The sequence below is a fragment of the Sorex fumeus genome, unplaced genomic scaffold (genome assembly GCF_029834395.1).
Source record: "Sorex fumeus unplaced genomic scaffold, SorFum_2.1 ptg000002l, whole genome shotgun sequence".
In the NCBI taxonomy this organism is placed as follows: domain Eukaryota; kingdom Metazoa; phylum Chordata; class Mammalia; order Eulipotyphla; family Soricidae; genus Sorex; species Sorex fumeus.
Genome location: NW_026606059.1, coordinates 71,922,260 through 71,945,172, shown reverse-complemented (window position 1 = coordinate 71,945,172; position 22,913 = coordinate 71,922,260). Strand labels below are relative to the sequence as shown.

The 22,913-nt window shown below is 41.1% G+C and overlaps 2 protein-coding genes across 3 annotated transcripts in view; one reads left to right on the top strand and one right to left on the bottom strand.

Moving 5' to 3' along the window:
* Positions 1-8,874, bottom strand: part of NUDCD1 (NudC domain containing 1) — a 77,728-nt gene extending 68,854 nt beyond the window's left edge. Inside the window, exon 1 of the mRNA XM_056110710.1 lies at positions 8,647-8,874. Within this exon, the coding sequence (XP_055966685.1) occupies positions 8,647-8,764 (118 nt within the window). The 5' untranslated portion in view covers positions 8,765-8,874. The remainder of the gene's footprint in view (positions 1-8,646) is intronic.
* A 207-nt stretch (positions 8,875-9,081) lies between these two features.
* ENY2 (ENY2 transcription and export complex 2 subunit) lies at positions 9,082-22,199 on the top strand. Of its 2 annotated transcripts, none has more exons than XM_056110086.1 (5): positions 9,082-9,158; positions 10,788-10,864; positions 17,734-17,804; positions 18,991-19,065; positions 21,938-22,199. In XM_056110086.1, the coding sequence occupies exons 2-5, from the start codon at positions 10,797-10,799 to the stop codon at positions 22,012-22,014; spliced, it is 291 nt and encodes a 96-aa protein (XP_055966061.1). In that variant the 5' UTR covers positions 9,082-9,158; positions 10,788-10,796; the 3' UTR covers positions 22,015-22,199. The 2 variants fall into 2 exon arrangements, with proteins under 2 accessions (XP_055966061.1, XP_055966059.1); XM_056110084.1 differs by having other exon boundaries at positions 9,097-9,230.
* Positions 22,200-22,913: the final 714 nt, after the last annotated feature.

Here is a 22,913-nt window from a genome sequence, read left to right as displayed (position 1 = left end):
AGTAACTTATAAATCAAGATGTAACTCATAAACCAGGATGAAATAACAGCAGAACCCATTTAAGGGCTGAATAAACATAAATTCCTTAGCATAGTATAAAAAATATTATTATTATTACTATTATTGGTTTTGGGTCCACAACCAGTTATGCTCAAGGGTTACTCCTGGCTCTGCACTCAGGAATTACTCCTGATGGTACTGGGGGACCATATGGGATACCGGAGATTGAACAGAGATTGGCTGACTTGAGGCAAATGGCCTACCTGCTCTACTATCACTCTGGCCAAAGGATAGTATTAAAAAAAATTTTTTTAAGTTAACTGTCAAGACTTCTACCTCAATATCTCTAGACATTAATTTTTATTACTTTTTTTTTATCTTTGATTTCTGAGTCTCACCATCATTGCTCAGGGCATACTCCTGGCTCTGCCTCAGGGATCATTTCTGATAGGGTTCAGGGGACCACATGCAGTGTTGCGGACAGACCCTGAGTCTGCTGCATGCAAGGAAAGTACCTCAGCCCCTGTACCATCCCTCCGGTTACTAGGTATTACATTTTTAAAGAAATAACCTCTTCTGCATTGTCAATTCTTTAAAAATATGATTTTATAGATTTACTATTGGTTTACAATACTATAATTTTGGAAGTACAGTTGCATACCTCTCTCTCACTCTCTCCTCTCTCTCTCTTTCCCTCCCACCCTCCCTCCCTCTCTCCCCCTTAAAATACTAACAACATTCTAGTACCATTCATACTACCAAATCAACTCCCTCTACCCTTTCAAATAATAATCAATGAACTACTGCAAAAACCTCCAAATGAGCCTCTCCACTCTTACCTTTCAAACCCACCATTAGAGCCTACAAGCCGACTAGTGTGTCCATTTCCCGCCTATATTGAAAATTTAAATGAGCTTGGCTCTAATTGTACATCCCAAATACAATTTAAGGACAACAGTGGTGAAATGAGGGGAGAATAGACAGCTTGTGACTTTTTAATAAGAACAATGAATCATGAAGGTCTAGAGAAACTGTGTAGGGGTTAAACTACAGACCAGCACGCAGATGACCCAATCTGGGCATCAACAAATGCGCCCTAGAGACACTATCCCCCCAAGCCCAGCACAGCCAGGGTAGTCCAGGCAATAATATAATCCTTGGCACCAAACAGCACCTAGCACTCACCCACCTTCTAAGACTGGCCTTGGCACCCAAGACCACCCACCTAAGCACTCCACTCCCTCAAAATTAAAAAATATATTAAACTATCTGACAAATATTAATGTATTCAATTTCAAGGACTCTCTCTTGTGGGGCCTTTGAGGGTGTTAAAATATCTTTTTGTTTATGAAAGGATAGGTAAGCTTTTAAGAAACACCTCCACTTAGCAAATTAAAACATCAGCACATCCATGACAGTTGAGCTTTATTTTTTGATCAAAATGGTTTATAAAAATAGATCTAGGGGATCTGCGCTGGATGGGAACGGAGCCCCACGTCTCGGCAACAAAGCTGAAGGGGACCCTCTCCTCATTCCAATTAGGTACAGCCCGCCTCCTGGGCCTGGGACTCTCTCTGGGCGTGCGCAGCTAGCTCGATCTCATAGCACAGCCGTTTTTTTCCCCTGATCTGGGCAGGACGGGAACTGAGCCCCACGTCTTGGCAACAAAGCTGAAGGGGACACTCTCCACATTCCAATCAGGTACAGCCTGCCTCCAGGGCCTGGGACTCTCTCTGGGCATGCGCTGCTAGCTCGATCTCAGCACCGCAGATTTTTTCCCCTGATCTGCGCAGGACCAGCTCAGGGACACTTTCCGGAGCCGCAGCCGCTAACACGGCCACGAAATATTCTCCCACTACATATGCCCTAGGAACCATAAGCTACCTTCTTAGATGGAATCTTCTCTATTTTACCTCAGTCACTAGAAACACAGTAGCCAATAACTCATAAGCCTATCTCAACTCACACTACATATCAAGCAGAATAGTAACAGTAAACGTGAAGGACTACACCACACTTGTCACAATGGTAAAGCAACGCAAAAGCCCACCAAACTTTCTTATTGGAGAGGCTAGCCCAGAAGACATCAACAGTACTGTCGTTTTAGACAACCTCTCTGACAAGAAATTAAGAAGGGAGCTACTTAGGATGCTTAGGGAACTAAAAGAAACAATGGAAAGCAATGCCAATAGAAGACAAGAGGATCTGAAGGCAGAAATGAGGAAAATGCAATTGGAAATGTCAGACCTAAAAAACCTGGTAGGCGAATTGAAAAACTCAGTGGAAGGCCTCAGTAGCAGAGTAACAGCTGCTGAGAACAGAATCAGTGAGCTCGAAGATGAAGTTCAGAGACTCTCCAGGAAAGAGCAGAAAATGGAAAAGAGACTCACAATTCGGGAACAGATGGCAAGAGAAGATAGGGACGAAGCCAAGAGGGGTAACATAAGAATTATTGGAGTCCCAGAGGGACAGGAAGAAAACCTTGATGAAGAAGAAACTGTCAAAGACATCATTGCTACAACGTTTCCAGAGCTGAAGAAAACTTGTGACCACATTCAGGAGGCCCGAAGGGTACCAGCTAGAAGAAATTCGAATAAAAATACCCCAAGAAACATTCTGATCAAAATGACCGAAACCTTAGACAGAGACAAAATTCTGAAGGCAGCAAGATCAAAGAAAGAAATCTCTTACAAAGGAGCATCCTTAAAATTCACAGCTGATTTTTCTGATGAAACAAACCTTCATGGCCTGAGAACAGTGGTGGGACATAGTGAAAAAACTCAGTGAAATAAATGCCTCCCCAAAAATACTTTACCCAGCAAGACTCTCATTCATAATAGAAGGAACAACACACAGTTTCACAGAAAAACAACAGCTCAGGAACTTCATAGACTCAAAACCATGGTTACAAGAACAACTAAATGGGCTACTTTAAGGCAAGACAGGCCCCTCAAATACACCAAATTTCAAAAGAACAATGGGACAAAATCTCATAACAATAATCTCTCTCAATGTCAATGGGCTAAACTCACCAATTAAAAGACATAGAGTGGCAGGATGGATTAGAAAATTGAACGCAACATTCTGCTGTCTGCAAGAAACACATCTCAATCGTCAAAGCAAACCCAGACTCAGTCAAAGGCTGAAAAACAATCCTACAGGCAAACAGCTCCCATAAAAAAGCTGGGGTAGCCATCCTAATATCAGACCGCATCGATTTCAGAGTGAAAAAGGTCATAAGAGACAATGAAGGCCATTTCTTATTGATCAAAGGATCTGTACAACAGGAAGAACTTACACTAATAAATGTATATGCACCTAATGAGAGACCAGCAAAGTACTTAAAACAACTACTCATAGATTTGGAAAAAGACATCAATAGCAACACAATACTAGTGAGAGACTTCAACACCGCTTTGTCACCTCTTGATAGATCAACCAGACTCAAGCTTAGGAAGGACATACTTCATCTGAGGGAAACAATGGAAGAAAGGGACTTAGTAGATATATACAGGACACTTCATCCTCAAAAAGCTGAATATACATTCTTCTCAAGCGTACATGGAACATTCTCCAAGATAGACCACATGCTGAGCCACAAAACATGCCTCCATAAAATTAAGAAGATAGAGATTGTATCAACAATCTTCTCAGACCATAATGCGCTGAAATTAGAAGTAAATCACACACAAAAACAGAAAACTAAATCAAACACCTGGAAATTAAACAGTGTGCTATTGAACAACAAGTGGCTTAGAAAGGAAATCAAAGAGGAAATCAAAAGATTCCTAGAAACAAATGAAAATGAGAACACGAGTTACCAAAACTTATGGGACACAGCAAAAGCTGTGTTAAGAGGAAAGTTTATAGCTCTACAAGCATTCCTCAGGAAGGAGGAGCAAGCACACATAAGTAACCTAACCTCGCAGCTTAAGAGCTTGGAGAAGGACCAAAAAAAGGAGCACAACCTGAACAGAAGAAAGGAAATAATAAAACTCAGAGCAGAGATTAACGAGATGGAAACCCAAATAACAATTCGAAAGATGAAACCAAGAGCTGGTTCTTCGAGAAAATTAACAAGATTGATAAGCCTCTAGCAAAACTCACAAAGAAAGGGAGAGAGAAAACCCTAATAAACCGAATCAGAAATGAAAAGGGGGTCATTACCACAGAAACTACAGAAATTCAAAGGATCCTCAGGGAGTACTTTGAGAAGCTTTATGCCACGGAACATCAAAACCTCGAGGAAATGGATAAATTCCTAGACTCCTACAGACTCCCAAGGCTGAACCAAGAAGACCTGGAATACCTGAACAGACCTATCACCATCAAGGAAATTGAAATGGTAATAAAAAGTCTCCCCAAGCACAAAATCCTGGCCCGGATGGATTCAGTAGTGAATTCTTCCAAATCTTTAAAGAGGACTTACTCCCAATCCTTTTTTAACTTTTCCACGAAATTGAAATATCAAAAATACTTCCGAACAGTTTCTACGAAGTAAATATCACACTGATACCAAAAGCAGGCAGAGATACCACAAAGAAAGAGAATTACAGACCGATATCCCTGATGAACACAGATTCAAAGATCCTCAACAAACTATTAGCAAATAGAATCCAACTACTCATCAAAAAGACCATGACCAAGTAGGATTCATCCCAGGGATGCAAGGATGGTTTAACATTCGGAAATCAATCAACATAATCCATCATATCAACAAAAGAAAAGATAAAAAGCATATGATCATATCAATAGATGCAGAGAAAGCATTTGACAAGATCCAGCACCCCTTTATGATGAAAACCCTAGCCAAAATGGGTATAGAGGGGACTTTCCTCAACATAGTTAAAGTCATCTACCACAAGCCTACAGCAAGCATCATCCTCAATGGGGAAAAACTGAGAGCCTTCCCTCTAAGATGAGGAACGAGACAAGGATGCTCACTCTCTCCACTGCTGTTCAATATAGTACTGGAAGTACTTGCAATAGCGATTAGGCAAGAAAAAGATATTAAGGGCATTCAGGTAGGAAAGGAAGAAATCATGCTCTCACTATTCGCAGATGATATGATACTATACTTAGAGAACCCAATAATCTCCACCAAAAAACTCCTAGAAACAATAGACTCGTATAGTAAAGTTGCAGGCTAGAAAATCAATCCCCAAAAGTCCATGGCTTTCCTATACGCAAACAGTGAGAGAGAAGAAAGTTACAAGAAAAAAACAATCCCGTTCACAATTGTGCCCCAGAAAATCAAGTACCTAGGAATCACCTTAACTAAGGAAGTAAAGGACCTGTACAAAGAAAACTACAAAACGCTACTTCAGGAAATAAAAGAGGGCATGAGGAAATGGAAAGATATCCCCTGCTCATGGGTTGGGAGACTTAACATTGTCAAAATGGCAACACTACCGAAAGCATTGTATAAATTCAATGCAATCCCTATAAGGGTACCCATGACATTCTTCAAAGAAATGGAGCAAACACTTTTGAAATTTATATGGAACAATAAGCCCCCACGAATAGCTAAAGCAATTCTTGGGAAAAAGAAAATGGGAGGAATCAACCTCCCTAACTTCAAACTGTACTACAAAGCAGTTAAAACAGCATGGTACTGGAACAAAGGCAGAACTGCAGACCAATGGAACAGGGTTGAATACACTGACATCTCCCCTCAATCATATGATTATCTAATCTTTGATAAAGGTGCAAGTAATGTGAAGTGGAGTAAGGAAAGTCTCTTTACAAATTGTGTTGGCATCACTGGACGGCTACATGCAAAAAAGTGGGTTCAGAACTCTGCCTAACACCATGTACAAAAGTAAGATCAAAATGGATTAAAGACCTCAACATCAGACCAGAAACCATAAGGTACATTGAAGACAAAGTTGGCAAAACCCTCCATGACATTGAAGCTAATGGTATCTTCAAAGATGCCACGCCACTGGCCGAGCAAGTGAAAACAGATAGATAAATGGGACTATCTTAAAATAAGAAGCTTCTGCACCTCAAAAGAAACAGTGACCAAAATACAAAGACAGTCGACAGAATGGGAAAGGATATTCGCCGAACACGCATCTGACAAGGCGTTGATATCAAGGATATACAAAATACTGGATGAACTCCACAAGAAGAAAACATCCAACCCCATACAAAAATGGGGCAATGAAATGAACAGAAACTTTCTCAAAGAAGAAATCCAAATGGCAAAAAAGCACATGAGAAAATGCTCTACATCATTAATTATCAGGGAGATGCAGATCAAAACCACAATGAGATACCATCTCACACCTCAGAGACTGGCTCACATCTACAAGAACAAAAGCAACTGATGCTGGCGCTGTTGGTGGGAATGCGGACTAGTTCAGCCCTTTTGGAAAACAGTATGGACGTTTCTCAAAAAATTAGAAACTGAGCTCCCATTTGACCCAGCAATACCACTCCTGGGAATATATCCCAGAGAGGCAAAAATGTGTAGTCGAAGTGACATCTGCACTTGTTTGTTCATTGCAGCACTCTTTACAATAGCCAGAAACTGGAAGAAACCTGAATGCCCAAGAACAGATGACTGGTTAAAGAAACTTTGGTACATCTACACAATGGAGTACTATGTAGCTGTTAGAAAAGATGAAGTCATGAAATTTATATACAAGTGGTACAACATGGAAAGTATCATGCTAAGCGAAATGATTCAGAAAGAGAGGGATAGACATAGAAAGATTGCATTCATCTGGGGAATATAAAGAAACAAAATATGAGGTTAATACCCAAGAATAGCTGAGATCAACACCAGGAGGATTACTCCATAGCTTAGAGGCCAGCCGGGCATTCTAGGGGAAAGGGCAGCTCAGATCGAGAAGGGAGCATCAAATAAAGGGTGTTTGGAGGATCCTCCCAGGAGGGGAGTTGCATGTTGAAAGTAGACTATGGACTGAACATGCTTGCCACTCAAAGTCTCTTTTGCAGACCACAATACCCAAAAGGAGAGAGAGAACACAAGGGATTGCCCTGCCACTGAGGCAAGGTGAGATGGGAGGGATGGGGGTGGGAGGGATATTATCCCATGGTGGTGGAAAATGGGCACTGGTGGAGGGATGGGTATTTGATCATTGTATAATCGAAACCCAAGCACAAAAATTGTAAATCTACAACTGTACCTCATGGTGTTTCACTAAAAACAATAAAAAAAAAAATAGATCTAGGAAACTTTGACTTCCAGGATAAAGTCCAAAAGACAAAGTGTCTTGTCCATCTAAGTCCTCTTTCTTTCCCAGACATTTTGCCTTGATAGCACAGGGCAGTCAAAGACTAATTCTTACTGTTTCTTCATGTTTTTTTCCATGAATGCAATGATTCAACCTCCTCTTCTTCAATTTTTTTGGAACATTTTGTGTCAAGCACTGGGGACTGAGTTGTAACCAAAAGAGAAAAATTATTGTCTTTTTGGAGTTCAGTCTAATGGATGAAATGGCAATAAAGCCTTGATACTTATGGACTTATAGAAAATACTATGAAAGAGGCCCAAAGCTATTGTAGTTTAGATCGTCAAAGATCAGCAAGATTCTGAAGAGAGTGGAGGCTCAGATAAATTAGAATCTTGAGTGGCTTTGCTAATATTGACTAGAAGAACGGTTAAAGCAGAAGAAATACTCTATGGCTCCAGCATAATCAACTATACAGACATGCAATAACTGTCCTGATTTTAAAGTCGCCCTTGACCAATGTTTTATCCCATGCAAGGTTATGGATTTCCAAAAGGCCTCCATGATTTCTTATTAGCATCAAGTCTAGAATCCATATAAAAGAAATTCCTAACTAAATCTGGCAGGAAGAATATTGAGACTGCTCTTGCAAGCCTATAAATTGCTTGCCGCCAATAACTGACTTGGGCTAATGAATGTAAACTAAGCAACAGTTTGTAAAAAAGCACGTGCACGTTTCCGTCTTGTGTAATAAGACAAGGCGAGCCTCCAGAAAGATGAGAGCGCAGGGCGTGCACGAAAAAAAAAAAAAGCCAGCCTCTGAGGTCGACCAAAAACGCGAAAAAAAAAATGCCATTCTGTGCGTTATCTATACGTAGGAGGAAGGAAATTCTGGACAGCAAACAACTGCGTAACAAGAACCGTGGGTGCTGGATCAACAGTGACCCACCCAGGCTGAGCAGGAGCCGGGCACTGCGGAGGATGGAGATGGAGATGGAGGTGAAGGTGGGGGTGGGGGTGGGGGGTATGGGCAGGTGACAGGACCGGGACGTGTCGGGGAGGGGTGGGGGTCCTGCAAGCAGATGCGATTTCCCGACGCACACGTTTAGAGCATGCTGCGGAGGGGCAATGCGCGTCCTGAGCTTCCTCCGGCAGCAGGAGGCAGGTCCGGAGAGGCGGGCCCGCGCCCCGTCAGCAGCACCCCGCGCCCGATCCGACAGAGAAGAGGATCGCCCGGCGTCCCGCTGCGCTGGAGCCGCGAGGAGGGTCCCACGGGGCGCTCGGGGTCGCGCGTCCCCCCGAGTCCGCCCTGGCGGGGCACAGGAGGAAAAAAAAAGAGCACGGCGGCCTGGCTGGCAGAAGCCTGAAAGCGACGAGCCAACGCAAGAGAGTTCGCGGCCCGGGAACGGGCAGGGGGAGTGAGCGGGGCGCAGCCGTTTCCCACCTGCGTCAAGCTCCAGCTGGTAGCAGGGCAGCGGCTCGAGGGAAAGCTTGTAACCCTCGAAGCGAGGATCCAGCAGCGGCCTCTTCACGCGCAGGGAGCAATTAGCGGCCACTTCCATGGCGTGCCGGGGTCCGACTAGCGGGAGACCGAACCAAGCTCCGGTTGAAAGCTCCGCGCCTCTCTCCGAGCACCCAGGCGGGGCAGCGGCGTGGTTCCCCTCCCAGAAGACACCGCGGCGCAGAGGGCCTTCTGGGAAATGTAGTGCCCGGAGCAAGCCGCCCGTGGCCTGCCGGGACCTGTAGTTCTCCGGGCGGCTCCGCACGCGCTGTCCCAGCGGCCCGCGGACTCTCTTTCCCAGAAGGCTGCGCGGCCAGGAGGCGGCCCGCGCCGCTGAACTGCTCCCCTGATAGGCAGGGCGGCGAGAGCCCGCCCCGGAAATGCGTGTGCTAGCGCTCTGTGTGCTTAGGTGCCCGAGCTACTGAGGGTCTAAGTCCGGGCAGCCGAAGAGTGTGGTAGGTAACGGTGGCCAGCGCAAGGGTCATTTCGTCGCTGGGAAGGGACGGCCCTCGCCCGCGGTGATGGTGGTGAGCTATGCCCGTGGTCCTCGGGGCCGGGACCCGGGCCCGGCCCAGGCTCCTTTCGCTGTCCTGTCTCGCGTTAGCTTCCCCGACCCGCGCTCGCGGGCCTGCGGGGCTCGGGCTGGGCGTGCTGGCGGAGCTGGCCCGGGGCCAGGCGGCGCTTTGTTTCCTGGCTCCTCCCCTCTCTGCCGCCGGCTCCGCCCGAGCCTCTGCCCGGAAGAATGTCGGCACCGGGAGGGATTCCCCTAGCGCCCGGGTTTGGGGGTTTGATGATGATGATGATTTTTTAGTTTTGATTTTTTTTAATTTTTAATTTTTTATTGTTATTATTTTTTTTTTACCTGTGAGAAAACTGAGGCCTCTCAGGAAATGCAGTGACTTGTCCAAGGTCACTGTGCGGATCGCAGCAGGGGGGTCCGGGGCGACGGCGAGCCCCGAAGGTGCTAGGAATGCGACTGATGCGACCTGAGAATGATTTTACTTGGGGGCGAGTGGGGAGGAGGGTTAGTCCTTAGAGCTACGAAAGCGCACGGGTCCCCCTTCCCTTCACAGCCCCTTTCTTTTCCCCGTTCGCCGCCAAGATGGTTTTTTTTTTTTTTTTTTTTTGTATTATTTCCACCCAACTCCAAAAACTCTCGCAGTCCCGAGTCTTAGTGTCGGCGAGACGCGGCAGAAGTCAATGAACGTGGGAAGGTTGACGGGTGGCAAATGCCCCAACCTTAACTTCGCTCTCAGTCTGCACCATCTTGGCTTGTTCTTGTCAGTTTTTCAAATTCTTTTGGCTTTTGTTTATGGCTGAAAATTGGGAAGTTTTTAAGTGAGGACTGAGTTTGAGATTTGCTTCCCCCGTCCTTGCATCCCCGGCCAGCTTTGCTCCTTGAGTTGAATGGATGCCTTCTTAACCGCCAGCCTGGCGGCTGGAACTGTTGCTCCATCTCACCGAAAAGGCAAGGAAGCATCTGGAACCTTCGCCGGGAATTTCATGCTTCGCCACCAGTGCTAAACCTGTTATTGGTGGTTTCCGTTTTGTGGCTTCTCCCCTGCCAACACCCCCCCCCCCCCCCCACACACACACACACACACACAGTCCCCTCAAATGTTCTGTGCGGATAAGTGCATAAATGTTTAGCTGCCGCCTATAATTGGGGCAGCTGTAGTGTTGGGGCTCCTGGGGTCGAAGTACCTGAATTCAAAGGATTGAGTTCTTTGTCAGTGCCTCAGTTTTCTCATCTGTAAAATGCAAATTAGGTCAACAAGGCTTAAATGAATTGTGCTAGGAATTAGAGGAGATTCAGGCTTATACATGTTTCATAACTTAGGGTAATTCTTATGGTGAAGCAGACATTCGTTTAACACAGGGGATGGGGGATAAATTTGGAAAGTGAATTTACTGGTTAGCACTTCTTGGGGTGCAGTAAATAATTATAAAGGTAGTGTGGCATTGTTGAAGTGTATTCTCCCTTAACTGATAGAATGTTCACTGTGTCCGGATGCTTGCCTAAGAATTTAGAAGAAACTGCGTTGTAAGCGTCCTATATCTGAAAATAATTTGTTGATGTTCAGGTTAGCAAGATGAACAAAGATGCGCAGATGAGAGCAGCGATTAACCAAAAGTTGATAGAAACCGGAGAAAGAGAACGGTAAGTAATGGATCACAGTTAACATATTTAAATTGTGGTTATATTGTGAATAGTCAAGAGACAGAATTCATATCAATAAAAAGAATTATCAAAAGCTTCTGTTCTTCACATCACCAAGACATAGTGCAGTATTGGCAGGAGTTGGGGGGAGGGGGCAGTGAAGAAAGGTGAACAAGGAATGTCTTTCCAAAATTGTACCCTAGTGAAGAAAAATGTCTGTCTTGAATATCTTAATCGAACACTTGATACTACCCAAGTTTTAACAAGGAGACAACATGATGCAACCACCTTCAGTTACTAAATTCTCTTAACCTTGGAGCAGTTTGTACTGTTTCTACTTTCTTCCTCCTTCTCTTCATCTTCAGTTCACCGTGGCTCCTATTTCCGATGGTAATTCCCATCACCTTTCTAGGAATCTGTTTAATCACTGGTAACCTAGCTCTTTCATAGCGCTTAGTCACCTTGTATCATAACCATTTGCTTTGCTAATTGGTAGTTGCTAGCATAATGTAAGTTTCTTGGCAGCAAAAATACAGTTGTATACCCAGCACATAATCAGCCAGGTAGTTATTTAAAGATGTTTAAAGAATGAACAGGTTTGGAAGTATGGAGAGGAGAATAAGGAAGCAGGAATGACTTTTGGTGATATGATATGTAAGAGATATGTAAAGAACAGAAGATATATTTTGGTTATTCCTGGGGGTAAAGTGAGCAATCAAGGACTCCTGACTATCCAAAAAAAATAAATAAATAATAAAGCTAGGAGAGAAGGATTATCTGTACAGGGGCAAGCAGTCTAGATAGATGGAAAAGAATATGCATATTTAAATTGTCAGATGATATATACTAAGTAACTGAAAAATACAAGTAACTGAAATCTACAATGCTAGATTATAGAGTGTGAAAGCTGTATAACTGCAACAGAAAACAGGGTTGTGGGTTTGTAGAAATCAAAACTTTTTAATGATAGTGATAGACTCTGACACAGGAACTAGCTTAACAAAAAGAAAGTATGCATTAACTAAAACTGTGTAGAGCTCCTGGGGTCAGAAAGGTCGTGCAGCAGGCAGGGGTGCCTGCCTTGAGCATGGCCAGTCCAGCTTCTATCCCTGTCACCTCATAATGCTTCTCCCTGACCCCAGCATTGCCCGGACTGATCCCTGAGCACCTCCTCCTGTGGCCCCAAACCGAAAAACATTTTTCTATGCTCCGGGTTTTTTCAGGCACTAAAAAATTGTCAAGATCGCCTTTCCTTTCTCAGCTCTACTTTCTGTATTCTCAAAGGACTCTGCCCACAAAGTGACAAGAGATTTTGTAGTTCAAAATTTACATCTCTCTAGCCTCAGGCCTCCTTCCTCCTGAAATTACTTCTTGGCAGTGAATCTAGTTTGATTACCATCTTATCCAATATGCCAGTTATGATCAGCGTTGCTTAGATAAGAGGGGGGCTTTTGGGGTTTGTTTGGGTTTTTTTGGGGGGGGGGAGGGGGGTTGGTCATCCCGAGCAGTGCTTAGGGCCTATTCCCAGTTCTGCGTTCAATGTTCAATGATCATTCCCGCCAGGCTCGGGACCATATGGGATGCTGGGGATTGAACCCAGTTTGGTTACATGCAAAGCAAATGCACTGTACTGTATCTCTGGCCTTTCCTAGATATCATTTCTGTCATGAGAATGCCACCCAGATTTCTAATACTGAATGATAGAGATGTTGCCTGTAAAAGAAAGAAAAAAATAGTATGTTTGCAATATATATGTGGCTGATTTTATCCCAGAGTAATGAAATTATTAGAAGAGTTTAAGAAATGAAATAGCACTGTAGCACTGTCCTCCCATTGTTCATTGATTTGCTCGAGCCGGCACCAGTAACATCTCCATTGTGAGACTTGTTGTTCCTTGTTGTTACTGTTTTTGGCATATCAAATACACCACGGGAGCTTGCCAGGCTCACCAAGGGGGGCACAGGAATCAAACCCAGGTCAGCCACATGCAAAGTAAATGCCATGCCTGCTGTGCTGTCGCTCTGGCCCAAGAAAGGGAATATCTAGATCAAATTTACATTTACAAACTTACATGATATTCTGCATGTGAAGGATAGACTCAAGGATAGATTACAGGAATCCATATTAGAATAATTTACCAAATTTAATTAAAACAGCAGAAAGGAGAACTCAGTTGTTTGGCTGCTTTTTTCGTTTTGTTGTTGTTGTTGTTATTGTTGTTGTTCTTTGGCCACAACTGGCAGTGTTCAGGAGTTACTTTTTTTTGGTACAGGGTCACACCCGGTGATGCAAAGAGATTACTTCTGACTCATACACTCAGGAATTACTCCTGGCGGTGCTCAGGGGACCATATGGGATTCTGGGAATCAAACCCGGGTTGGCCACGTGCAAGGCAAAAGCCGAACCAGGTGATAGCACAGTAGGTTGAGCGTTTGCCTTGCACGTGGCCGACCCAGGTTCAATTCCTCCATCCCTCTCGGAGAGCCCAGCAAGCTACCGAGAGTTTTCCACCTGCACGGCAGAGCCTGGCAAGCTCCCCATTGCGTATTCAATATGCCAAAAACAGTAACAACAAGTCTTTTTTTTTTTTTTCACTCTTTTTTTTTTTCATTTTTTTTTTCCCTTTATTTTATTTTATTTTTTTTAAAGTTGTAGATTTACAATTTTTTGTGCTTTGGTTTCAATTATACAATGATCAGATACCCATCCCTCCACCAGTGCCCATTTTCCACCACCATGGATAATATCCCTCCCACCCCCATCCCCCCATCCCCCCTGTCTCTGTGGCAGGGCAATCCCCTGTGTTCTCTCTCTCCTTTTGGGTGTTGTGGTCTGCAAAAGAGGCATTGAGTGGCAAACATGTTCAGTCCATAGTCTACTTTCGACATGCATCTCCCCTCCTGGGAGGATCCTCCAAACATCCTTTATTTGGTGCTCCCTTCTCTATCTGAACAGCCCTTTCCTCTAGGATACCCGGCTGGCCTCTAAGTTATGGAGTAATCCTCCTGGTGCTGATCTCAGCTATTCTTGGGTATTAATAGTAACAACAAGTCTTACAATGGAGATGTTACTGGAGCCCGCTCGAGCAAATCGGTGAACAACTGGAGGACTGCAGTTGTTTTTTGTTTTTTGGTTTTTTTTTTTAAGTAAAATCAGCCTGCCTTTTTTTTTTTCTCTTTGAGTCACACCTTGCGATGCTCCTGTCTCATGCATTCAGGAATTACTCCTGGTGTTGCTCGGGGGACCATATCGGATGCTGGGAATCAAACCCGGGTTGGCCACGTGCAAGGCAAACGCCCTACCTGCTGTACTAATGCTCCAGCCCAAATCAGCCCATCTTGATATATAGGGACAAGGAAGAAGGAAGGAATCCAAAACAGTGCAGAGGGGATTGTTTGATTTTTTTAATCAGTTTGGTTTTTAATTCATGCAACTGAGTTACTGAGTTTCTGTTTTATACTGTGTGCTTTAACATATTGGATACAGGGAAGTTTTTTTTTTCTTTTTTTTCTGGTTGAAGGAGACAAAATATGTCTAACGTGTCAGATGGTGATGAGTTTTAGAGGAAATACAAAGCCGAAAATGAATTTTTTATTTCTAGATAGGAAAAATGTCTTCTGACAGACCAGAAGAGTATGATGGAGTTGGACAACTCCACGAAGCACAATATTGTGGTAGTAAGTTGCCTGACTTTTTTGGCAAGTACTTAGATGCTAAAGAAACATAAATGAATTGGGTAAGAGGAAGGGTAAAACACTGATGGGAAGGGGACAAGATCACGAGGCTCTTACTTTGCCACTTATTTAGGCTAATACTTTGCCGCTTCTGGTACATGATCCAGTACCGACCGGTCAAGCTACAACTGTTAATCAAGTGGAAAACCACAGACAGGTTCTAATATTCTAAGTCAGTGGGAAGGCACTGGGGGATTTTGAGCAATTGAAGGAGACATCAGAGGAGGGAAATAGCAGAAGCAATTTAGGCATCTTTGGTATTTGGTAAGGATCCAGTCACAGTCATGACTTGAATTAGGGGGTGGTGACAGAGAGATTGAAAACCATTTGGACTCTACTGTATATTTTTTGAAATTTTGTTTAAAATTACTAAGACTTCCTCCTCAACTGACTGTGCAAGTCTTAACAGAGTTGCTGAGTAAAGGACCTTCCCAAGGTTTCTTGTTATTAGGACAAGATAACATTGGTGCAGCAAAGGAGCTCAAGTTGGGTTTAAGTCATATTAAGAGGGAAAAACCAAATTTCAAGATGGAAGAAGTAACTTGATGAGATATTGAAAGAGAGGCAGTTTTGTTTAATATGTGACATGTTATTGAAGAAAAAATTATAATCTAGGTTGAGAATTTGCAGGAGTGGTTATGGCAAAAGGAAAAGAAAATACTGACAAAACACCATTTTGGTGCATTCACAATGCCATTAGATGCCATGCACATTCAGCATTTTTCCCCCCAATGGGAAGAGAAAACACTGTCAACTAAATTGTAATGGACATGCCAGTTATATAATTCTTAAAACATAAGCACCAACAGTCTTAGAATTAAATCTTATATAATGACTGTATGGCATAGTGAAAAATACATTACTTGGTGCAAAGGACAGGGAAGTCTGTGAGATTAGAGGGATAAAATTAGGGTAGAAGGGAGACCAGAGCAAATAGTACAGCCAGTAGGGAGCTCACCTTGAAGAGACGGAACTGGGTTTGATCACCGGCACACCATGTGGTCTCTGAACCCTGCTGGAAATAATCCCTGAGCAGAGAGCCAGGAGTGAGCCCTTAGTAAGCTCCCCGGCCCTCAGTAGATCAGGGTAGAGAGCCAAAGGATGAGAGTTTGTAGTCAAAAGTATGAGTCCTGAGACTTCAGAGGTGCTGCTCTTTCCCATTCAATGAGTAACCTTAGAAGTGGTAAAATGATCTAGAATATTCTTAGTAGAGGGAAATAGAAAGTGTGCAGGAAGGGCAGAGAATAGGTAAGTATTTTGTCCTTTGCACTTGATTTTACAGATGAGAAAATGAAGGTCAGATTTTTAAAAGACTTGAATAAGAACAAAGAAAGGAACTCTTTTAAGAGATTATCAGATATTAAATCTTTGCTTTATAGTTCATGAAAATCAGAACATAATATGTTTGGAATGAAAATTAAAAGGGTAATAATAGGGGCCCAAGGGATAGTATGGATTTTAATGCACTTGTCTTCCATGCAGCTAACCCTGTTTCAATCCCCAGCATCTCATATGGTCCGCCAAATACTTCAAGCAGTGAACCTGAGTACAGAGTCAGGAGTCAGGCCTGAGCTCTGCTGAATCTAAAAATAAAGGAAAAAATATAATAGAGGTTACAAATATTTATATATAAGCAAAGTATATTCTTGTGTCCACAATTAGTGGATGTAGTGGCAATTTTCTGTTTAAAGCTGTACACCAGTTGTATTCTTAAGGTTATAAATACTGAAAGTATATTTAAGCTCTCTTCATCTCTGACCGTAAATCTGTTTCTTAATCACCACCCCCACCCTTGTGTTTTATTGCCTTTATATTTCTGCTCTTGCAATTTATCTATTTTCTCAACCTTGTTTTGACTGGCTCTTCTAACCTTGTTTCATTTCGCTGGCCCCCTTATCCTACCAGTTGACCCCCGAGTCTCATGCTGTGACACCCCCACCCCCACCCCATTACATAATTTTCACCTGTGATTGATCTTCTTGAAATATCCTGGGAGCCCACATGGGGGCTATATGATTCCAGGTTGAAAAATGCTGGTCTACTCGAGTGTTTTTCACTTCATTTTATATACTAAATCTAATTCTCACTGCCTTTATTTGAGTTCTAAATACACACACACACACTATATTAGCATACATACACACATGAAATATATTAGCATAGAGATCCTGCAGCTTATAAAGTAGATATTGCTGTGGCATCAGAAGCTTATTTATATTGGAGCTAGAGAGAGAATACAAAGATTAAGGTGCTTGCCTTGCAATGCCCTACTTTGGTTCTTGGTTCAGTTCTCCAGCACTGCATGTGGTCCCTGAGCATTGTCAGGAGGAATCCAAGAGCAGATCTGAGCTATACTGAATAAATAGTGATTTCTTTGTTTTTTCTGTTCAGCAGATGGCCTTCACTCAAACCTTAAAACACTGTATCAAGGGTCCAGAGAGATAGTTAAAGTGGTAAGAGCATCTGACTAACATGTACCAGGCCTGAGTTCATGCCTGGCACTGCATGCCAACTCACCCCCAGCACCACAGGCCTAGGCCCTGGAAGTCCCTGAGCACTGCGGTGCTAGACAAGCATGTCTAGATGTGGCTCCTATTTTAAAACAACAAACAAATGGGATAAATATGAAACTTTTAAAAAGAAAAAATTGGCCTAATAATACCTATGAGCTAAATGTTAATACAATTGGAACTAATAAAGACAACTTTAGATAGAAAAGTGATTAGATAAACTATGTCTAGGTTGTGGTTACTTAGGTTAGAAGCATTTATTTCTCAGGTTCTTTGCAGAATAGTATAGTACAAGGTCAACACATTAACTCAATAAAAGCTGAGAAAGAAAAGGTAATTTTTAGTTGAGGTTTGCTATTTAGCTTCACCAAAAAGCAACTCTGCATCATTAACTTTCCTTTTGTTCAAAACTTCTGTATAGCCACTTTTAAATTTTTTCATTGGCAATCTGAAAGGAGCAGCATACTCAACATTCATTAAGTCAAAAATAAGTCGACTATGTTACAACATGCAAGTATGGCCTGGGATTTTTAATTAAGCCATGAATCTTTGCCTCAAACATTCCTACCTAAGGTAATATATGTACATTGCCGTAGTTTAATTGAAAACACTTCTCATTCAACAGCCTCAAAGAGTTGCTGCGAGCTAAATTAATTGAATGCGGCTGGAAGGATCAGTTGAAGGCACACTGTAAAGGTAATCAATTTCATTTAGAAGATACACTAATTCCTTTGCTCCCAAGTATGTTGGTTTGGGTACACTGGGAAAAAGAATTTTAAGGTGTATTGAGTGCTCAAGCATAAGTTTAAACAATAGAAAATTGATTTTTATAGTAGTCATGATTTCCTCTCAATATGTAGGGCTAAGTCCTAAAATTGTAGTTCTTTGTGGTTTTCCTAAAACAAGTGAAGCAAAGTTTTCTTTTATGGTGCTCCTACTCTATACTCAAAGTGAACATTAGTTATTCCTGATAAAACTAATGTTTTTAGTTAATAAACTCAGCACTTTGTGGTTGGCAGACTTACAGGAATTCTATCTCCTATCTTTAGCAATATTATTTTGAACAATTTCTCTGTAAAAGCACTTAAAGAATTATACTTACTATTAAAATTTATAATGGAAGCTTGTTAAATTATTCCACATTCATTATAGATGTTACTAAGATGAGCCAGGTTTTTGTTCAACCTCTGATATGATGGAGTTCTGGGTATTTCTAATGAACTTCATTGTATTGTCATGGTTTCTACAAAGAAGTCAGATTAGAAAAAGCATAGATTTTGAATACATACAGACTTTGGTGAAAAACTAGAGCTGAATTTCAGCTCATGTTTAGATGAATTGTAAGCTTTGACTGTCTCATCTCTAAAGTAGAAAAAAAATACACAAGTCATTTAGATATTTTCTATTAAAATGATGTAAGGTACTCAGTACATAATAGAAGGCCAGTAAATAGCATCAACAAAGAGGAGCAAAGTTGTTACTTATTTTAATATTGTACTATACGTTCACAGTTACTTAATGCTTTGCGCCTTCCACGTGTTAAAAATCTAGTATTATTGTATACTGAAATAAAAAAATGCACAGTTACATGTTTCCAGGTCTTGGCAAATTTTTGAGTTTGCAGTTCAAATTCATTCTGAGTGTTAAATGTTGCTTAACTGGGAGATCAGTAGACCTTTTGTTTGTGTTTTGATCTTTTGGATTCTTAATGTGCTTTAAGGTTGAACTAAATCTTCGTTAGAAAAGAAAAAAAGAAGTATCCTCTTATTTTTTAAAGACCAGCCTGCAATCTAAAAACATGATCTTAACCCTTCCTCTATGAAAATCTTTCTTACAGATAATGATTTTAAATGATATGATTTGTTTTTTGCTTTTGCATAAGAGGTAATTAAAGAAAAAGGACTAGAACACGTTACTGTTGATGACTTGGTGGCTGAAATCACACCAAAAGGCAGAGGTAAGGAGCATGTGGGTGTTGGGGGGGGAGGCGGGCTTCTGTGCCTTTTTATCTTTCTGCTCCTTAAGCTTTCTCAAACAACAAAATGCATTTTTCCAAAATTGTTTGAATTGATTATTCTCCCACACTCTCCGGGCAATGCCTGGCACCAGATTCAGATCCTCTATACGTGAGGCATGCCCTCTGGACACATCACTGTCTCTTATATTTGGGTACCTGGGAATCCTTACTGAGAAGTGTTATAGTGGCTTACCTGCCTTGGTCGCATGGTTTTGAATAATGAAGGGGATAAAAGATGTAAATGGTTTTTGCCCTCTAAAACAGTGTATAAATAGGCTGAGAAATAAGTGTACACATAGAGATTCTGTTGAGGCACATATCACTTGAAGCCAAGATTTTTGAATTTTAATTAGATATGGCCTGACTCTACATAAATATTTAATAACAGTTTTATCCAGCCCTTGTCGTCGTGCTTTGCTATCACTTGCCTTATTAAAAATAAACAAATCTCTCTCCTCTTCATTGTCTAATTAAAAATTTGGATCCATACTTAAAGCTCACAGCACAGCTTCGTTCTTGTTGGTTTTGTGTTGGGGGACCACACCTGATAGTGTTCAGGGGGTTATTCCCAGGTGGAGGGTGTGGGATTGAATTATTGAATTATTATTATGTGCTGCAGCCCTTTAGCTAACTTCCCCTTTCCTTCACTTCTTCCTTGTTTTGCCTTGTTCACAGATGATAAAGAGAGAAAGGAAATTAGCACTTAGGATATTTATGAACCTAGGAGCTATGGTATATTTTTATCTCAGATGTAGCTACAGTGTTTTCATTTTCAGAAAAAAAAATGGTACTGGTAGGTGGAAGGAAGTTGATTAATTTAGATGGTCCCATACGTTGTTTTCTCACAGAAATAGTAAAAAGATATATTTGAAAGCCAAATAAATTTGAAGAAAATTGCTAAAAAATATTCCTTCCCTGAGCTGTCCACCTGCTGGGAAGGAGTTACAGAATTTGATGTTTCTTTTTAATCATTTCCTTTGCCTTGTGACTGGCTTAAAAGATGGCTCTTTTTTTTTCAATTTCTGGAAACAGTTTTTTTCTATCATAGATTTATATTTTAAAATAATTTTCACTAATTTTTTTTTACATCTCTTTGATATCTAATTTTGTTTTACTCTGTTAGCATTCAGGAAACTGTTACTTCTATTTCAACACTACAATCTTGGTCACTTCGGTCCCTTATAACCCCTGCCAAAAGAAAAGAAAAAGGTTTTTTTTTTTTAATTTTTTAGGGTTTTTTTCCTTGTAATTGTAAAGAGTAGAATTATTTTAAGATGGTGAAATTAACTGTTGGTGTTTGGTTTGGGTTTCTGTTTTGTTTAAGGTATAGAGGTCTGAATTTTGTATTTCATAGACGCTCCAAACCCAAAGCCCTCCCTCTAATTGCTCCTTTATAGTCTGTGCCCTGTCCTAACACTGGGCAACGACTCTATCCTCCAGCACCATGCTTTCTGTTAGAAGTTTGTTTTTTCCATATACATACTGATCACATTTTCAGTAGACTAAATTGCAACGTATCTGTATACACACTTAAACTAAATTTACAAAGAGTATTCACATTGTGTGTTTACTTGTGTAATTCTCTGTGGAAACAGTGAACTGTATTCAGATTTTCTTCATTTCTTTGGCTAAAAGCAAATAATATCAGAAGTCTTTATTTTCTGTTTTCCTTATTAACTAAGAAGAAAAGATACTGTATATTAACATTTAATATTAAAACTTCAGAGTGCAGAATGTCAGTTTTTGATGTATGATTTAATACTTAGACAATATGGTTCAAAATTTAAGAGGTGAAAAATCAACAGCTACTACAACTTTTGTTTCTTTTATATTTTTTGTTTGGGAGCCATATCCATCCGGTGCTCAGGCCTAAGGAATCATTTTGGTGGGTTTGGGGAACCGCTTGGGGTATTGGAATCAAACCCAAGCAAATGCAAGTGCCTTCCTGACTGTTCTATCTTTCCAGCCTAAATTGCAGGTGATTTTTTTTTTTTTGATCTTTGATGAGTCAAAAGTATCTTTATTTCAACCATGTTTGGTGAAATTATCTTTCCAAATATGTGCATGCCATTTTTTATTTCCAAGGTGTATGAATGAGTGCCAGTTTTCTGAGCCTAGCCAACATAGAATATTATTGACCTTTGGATTTTATAGTCACCCTTGTTGATAAACAAATCAGAAAGTGGGTTTTAATTTTCATTCTCATGACTTCAGGCCACTTGTTCACTCAAGAATTCTGTGTTTCTTGTTTTCTTTATCTCCTGTGCTCAGTTTTTCATTACTTGGCTGATCTTGTGTTTTGTGGGCTTTTTGGTGGGGGTGGAGGAAGGGTTGTTTTGTTTTTATTCATCAGTTTTGAAATTGTACGGTAAAGAGATCAGGCCATTTCCCTAGGTTTTGTTTTTTGACTTTATTTTTGCTGTTTGGGAGGGATGAGGGGATTGGGAGAACACTTAGCGGTATTTGGGATACTCCAGGCTCTGTGCTCAAGACTCTCCTGGCAATCTTCAGGGGACTTTGTGCCAGGGATTAAATTCAGGTCTCCATGCAAAGCATATGTTCAGCTTTTGATCAATCTCCTTGACCCTGTTTTTGATACTGTTAACCAGGCATAAATTCTTACATTTGAATCAGATTTATCTGTTACAGACTGTTTTAAATAAGTCTTTTTCGTTTATTTTTGAATGTTTTCTCATCATTGTGGTATGTATTTTATAGTGAATAGTTCACTGATTATCCTAAATAAAATATCTCAGATTGTATCTAGTAATTGTAATCTTTTTACTCTTCTATTTTTATTTTTATATTTCAGCCCTGGTACCTGACAGTGTAAAGAAGGAGCTCCTACAAAGAATAAGAACATTCCTTGCTCAGCATGCCAGCCTTTAAGATTGAATTAGATTGCGTTGTTTTGTGGTTTTATTTCTGAAAGTAAAACTTGCCATAAATTAGGAAACAGTTTTCCAAAATAAAATCCTTTTTTGTATGATGGTATACAGTTTTCAGTAATGATGTATACATTGTACTGATTTTTTCCCTAAATGTGTTATTTTAATAAATATCTCATGAATGAGTTTGAAGTTTCCTTGGATTTTGGATAACTGGGACTTTATTGATAATTCACAAGATTTGTTGAGAGAAGAACGCAGCAGTTAATATGGTTTAAGTATTAAATATGTGCAAATTTCTGTGTTAACAACTGAAAAGAAATAAGTAGCCTCTTCTGATTGTTTGGATATAGTGTATTCTTTTGAATCCCTATAATATTTTATAATACGTGTCCCATCTTGTATTAAGTTGTCTTCTTTGTTGAAAATGAGGATTAGGACTGGGTCTTACTCATCTTTATGTGCCTTCCTTATTCCTCAAAGAATTTACCATCTTAATGGAAGAGAGAACATTTGCAAACTGGCTCCATACCAAACTGGCTCACATTTTCAACTCAGCTGAAGTTTGAAAGCAGAAACTCTAAATTGCTGCCCCACATACTAAGGTCAAGAAAGAACTTAATGGGAAATAACCTCCACCCATAGCTTTATTCTGACATCAAGATGCCAAATCCGATGGACACTTACTTATCCTTATGTGACCTCTGCTGGAAAATGAGATTGTTGACCATCCTGCCACTTGGAACTTTCTTCCCACTCCTGATTATTTCTTCCTTCTGCTGGAAGTTCCTTCTATTTCTTGTGGAGTACCTCTTGCTGTATGGGACATTAAATAATGGTGTTTCTTGAGGCTTGCTCCTGGGCCCTCTACCTAATGATAAACTTTTCCTGGGCAAATCC

Coding starts and splice junctions, on each gene's coding strand:
- ENY2 (XM_056110084.1), top strand. Junction 10,865..17,733: donor GAAACCGGAGAAAGAGAACG/GTAAGTAATGGA, acceptor CTCATTCAACAG/CCTCAAAGAGTTGCTGCGAG. Junction 19,066..21,937: donor AATCACACCAAAAGGCAGAG/GTAAGGAGCATG, acceptor TTTATATTTCAG/CCCTGGTACCTGACAGTGTA.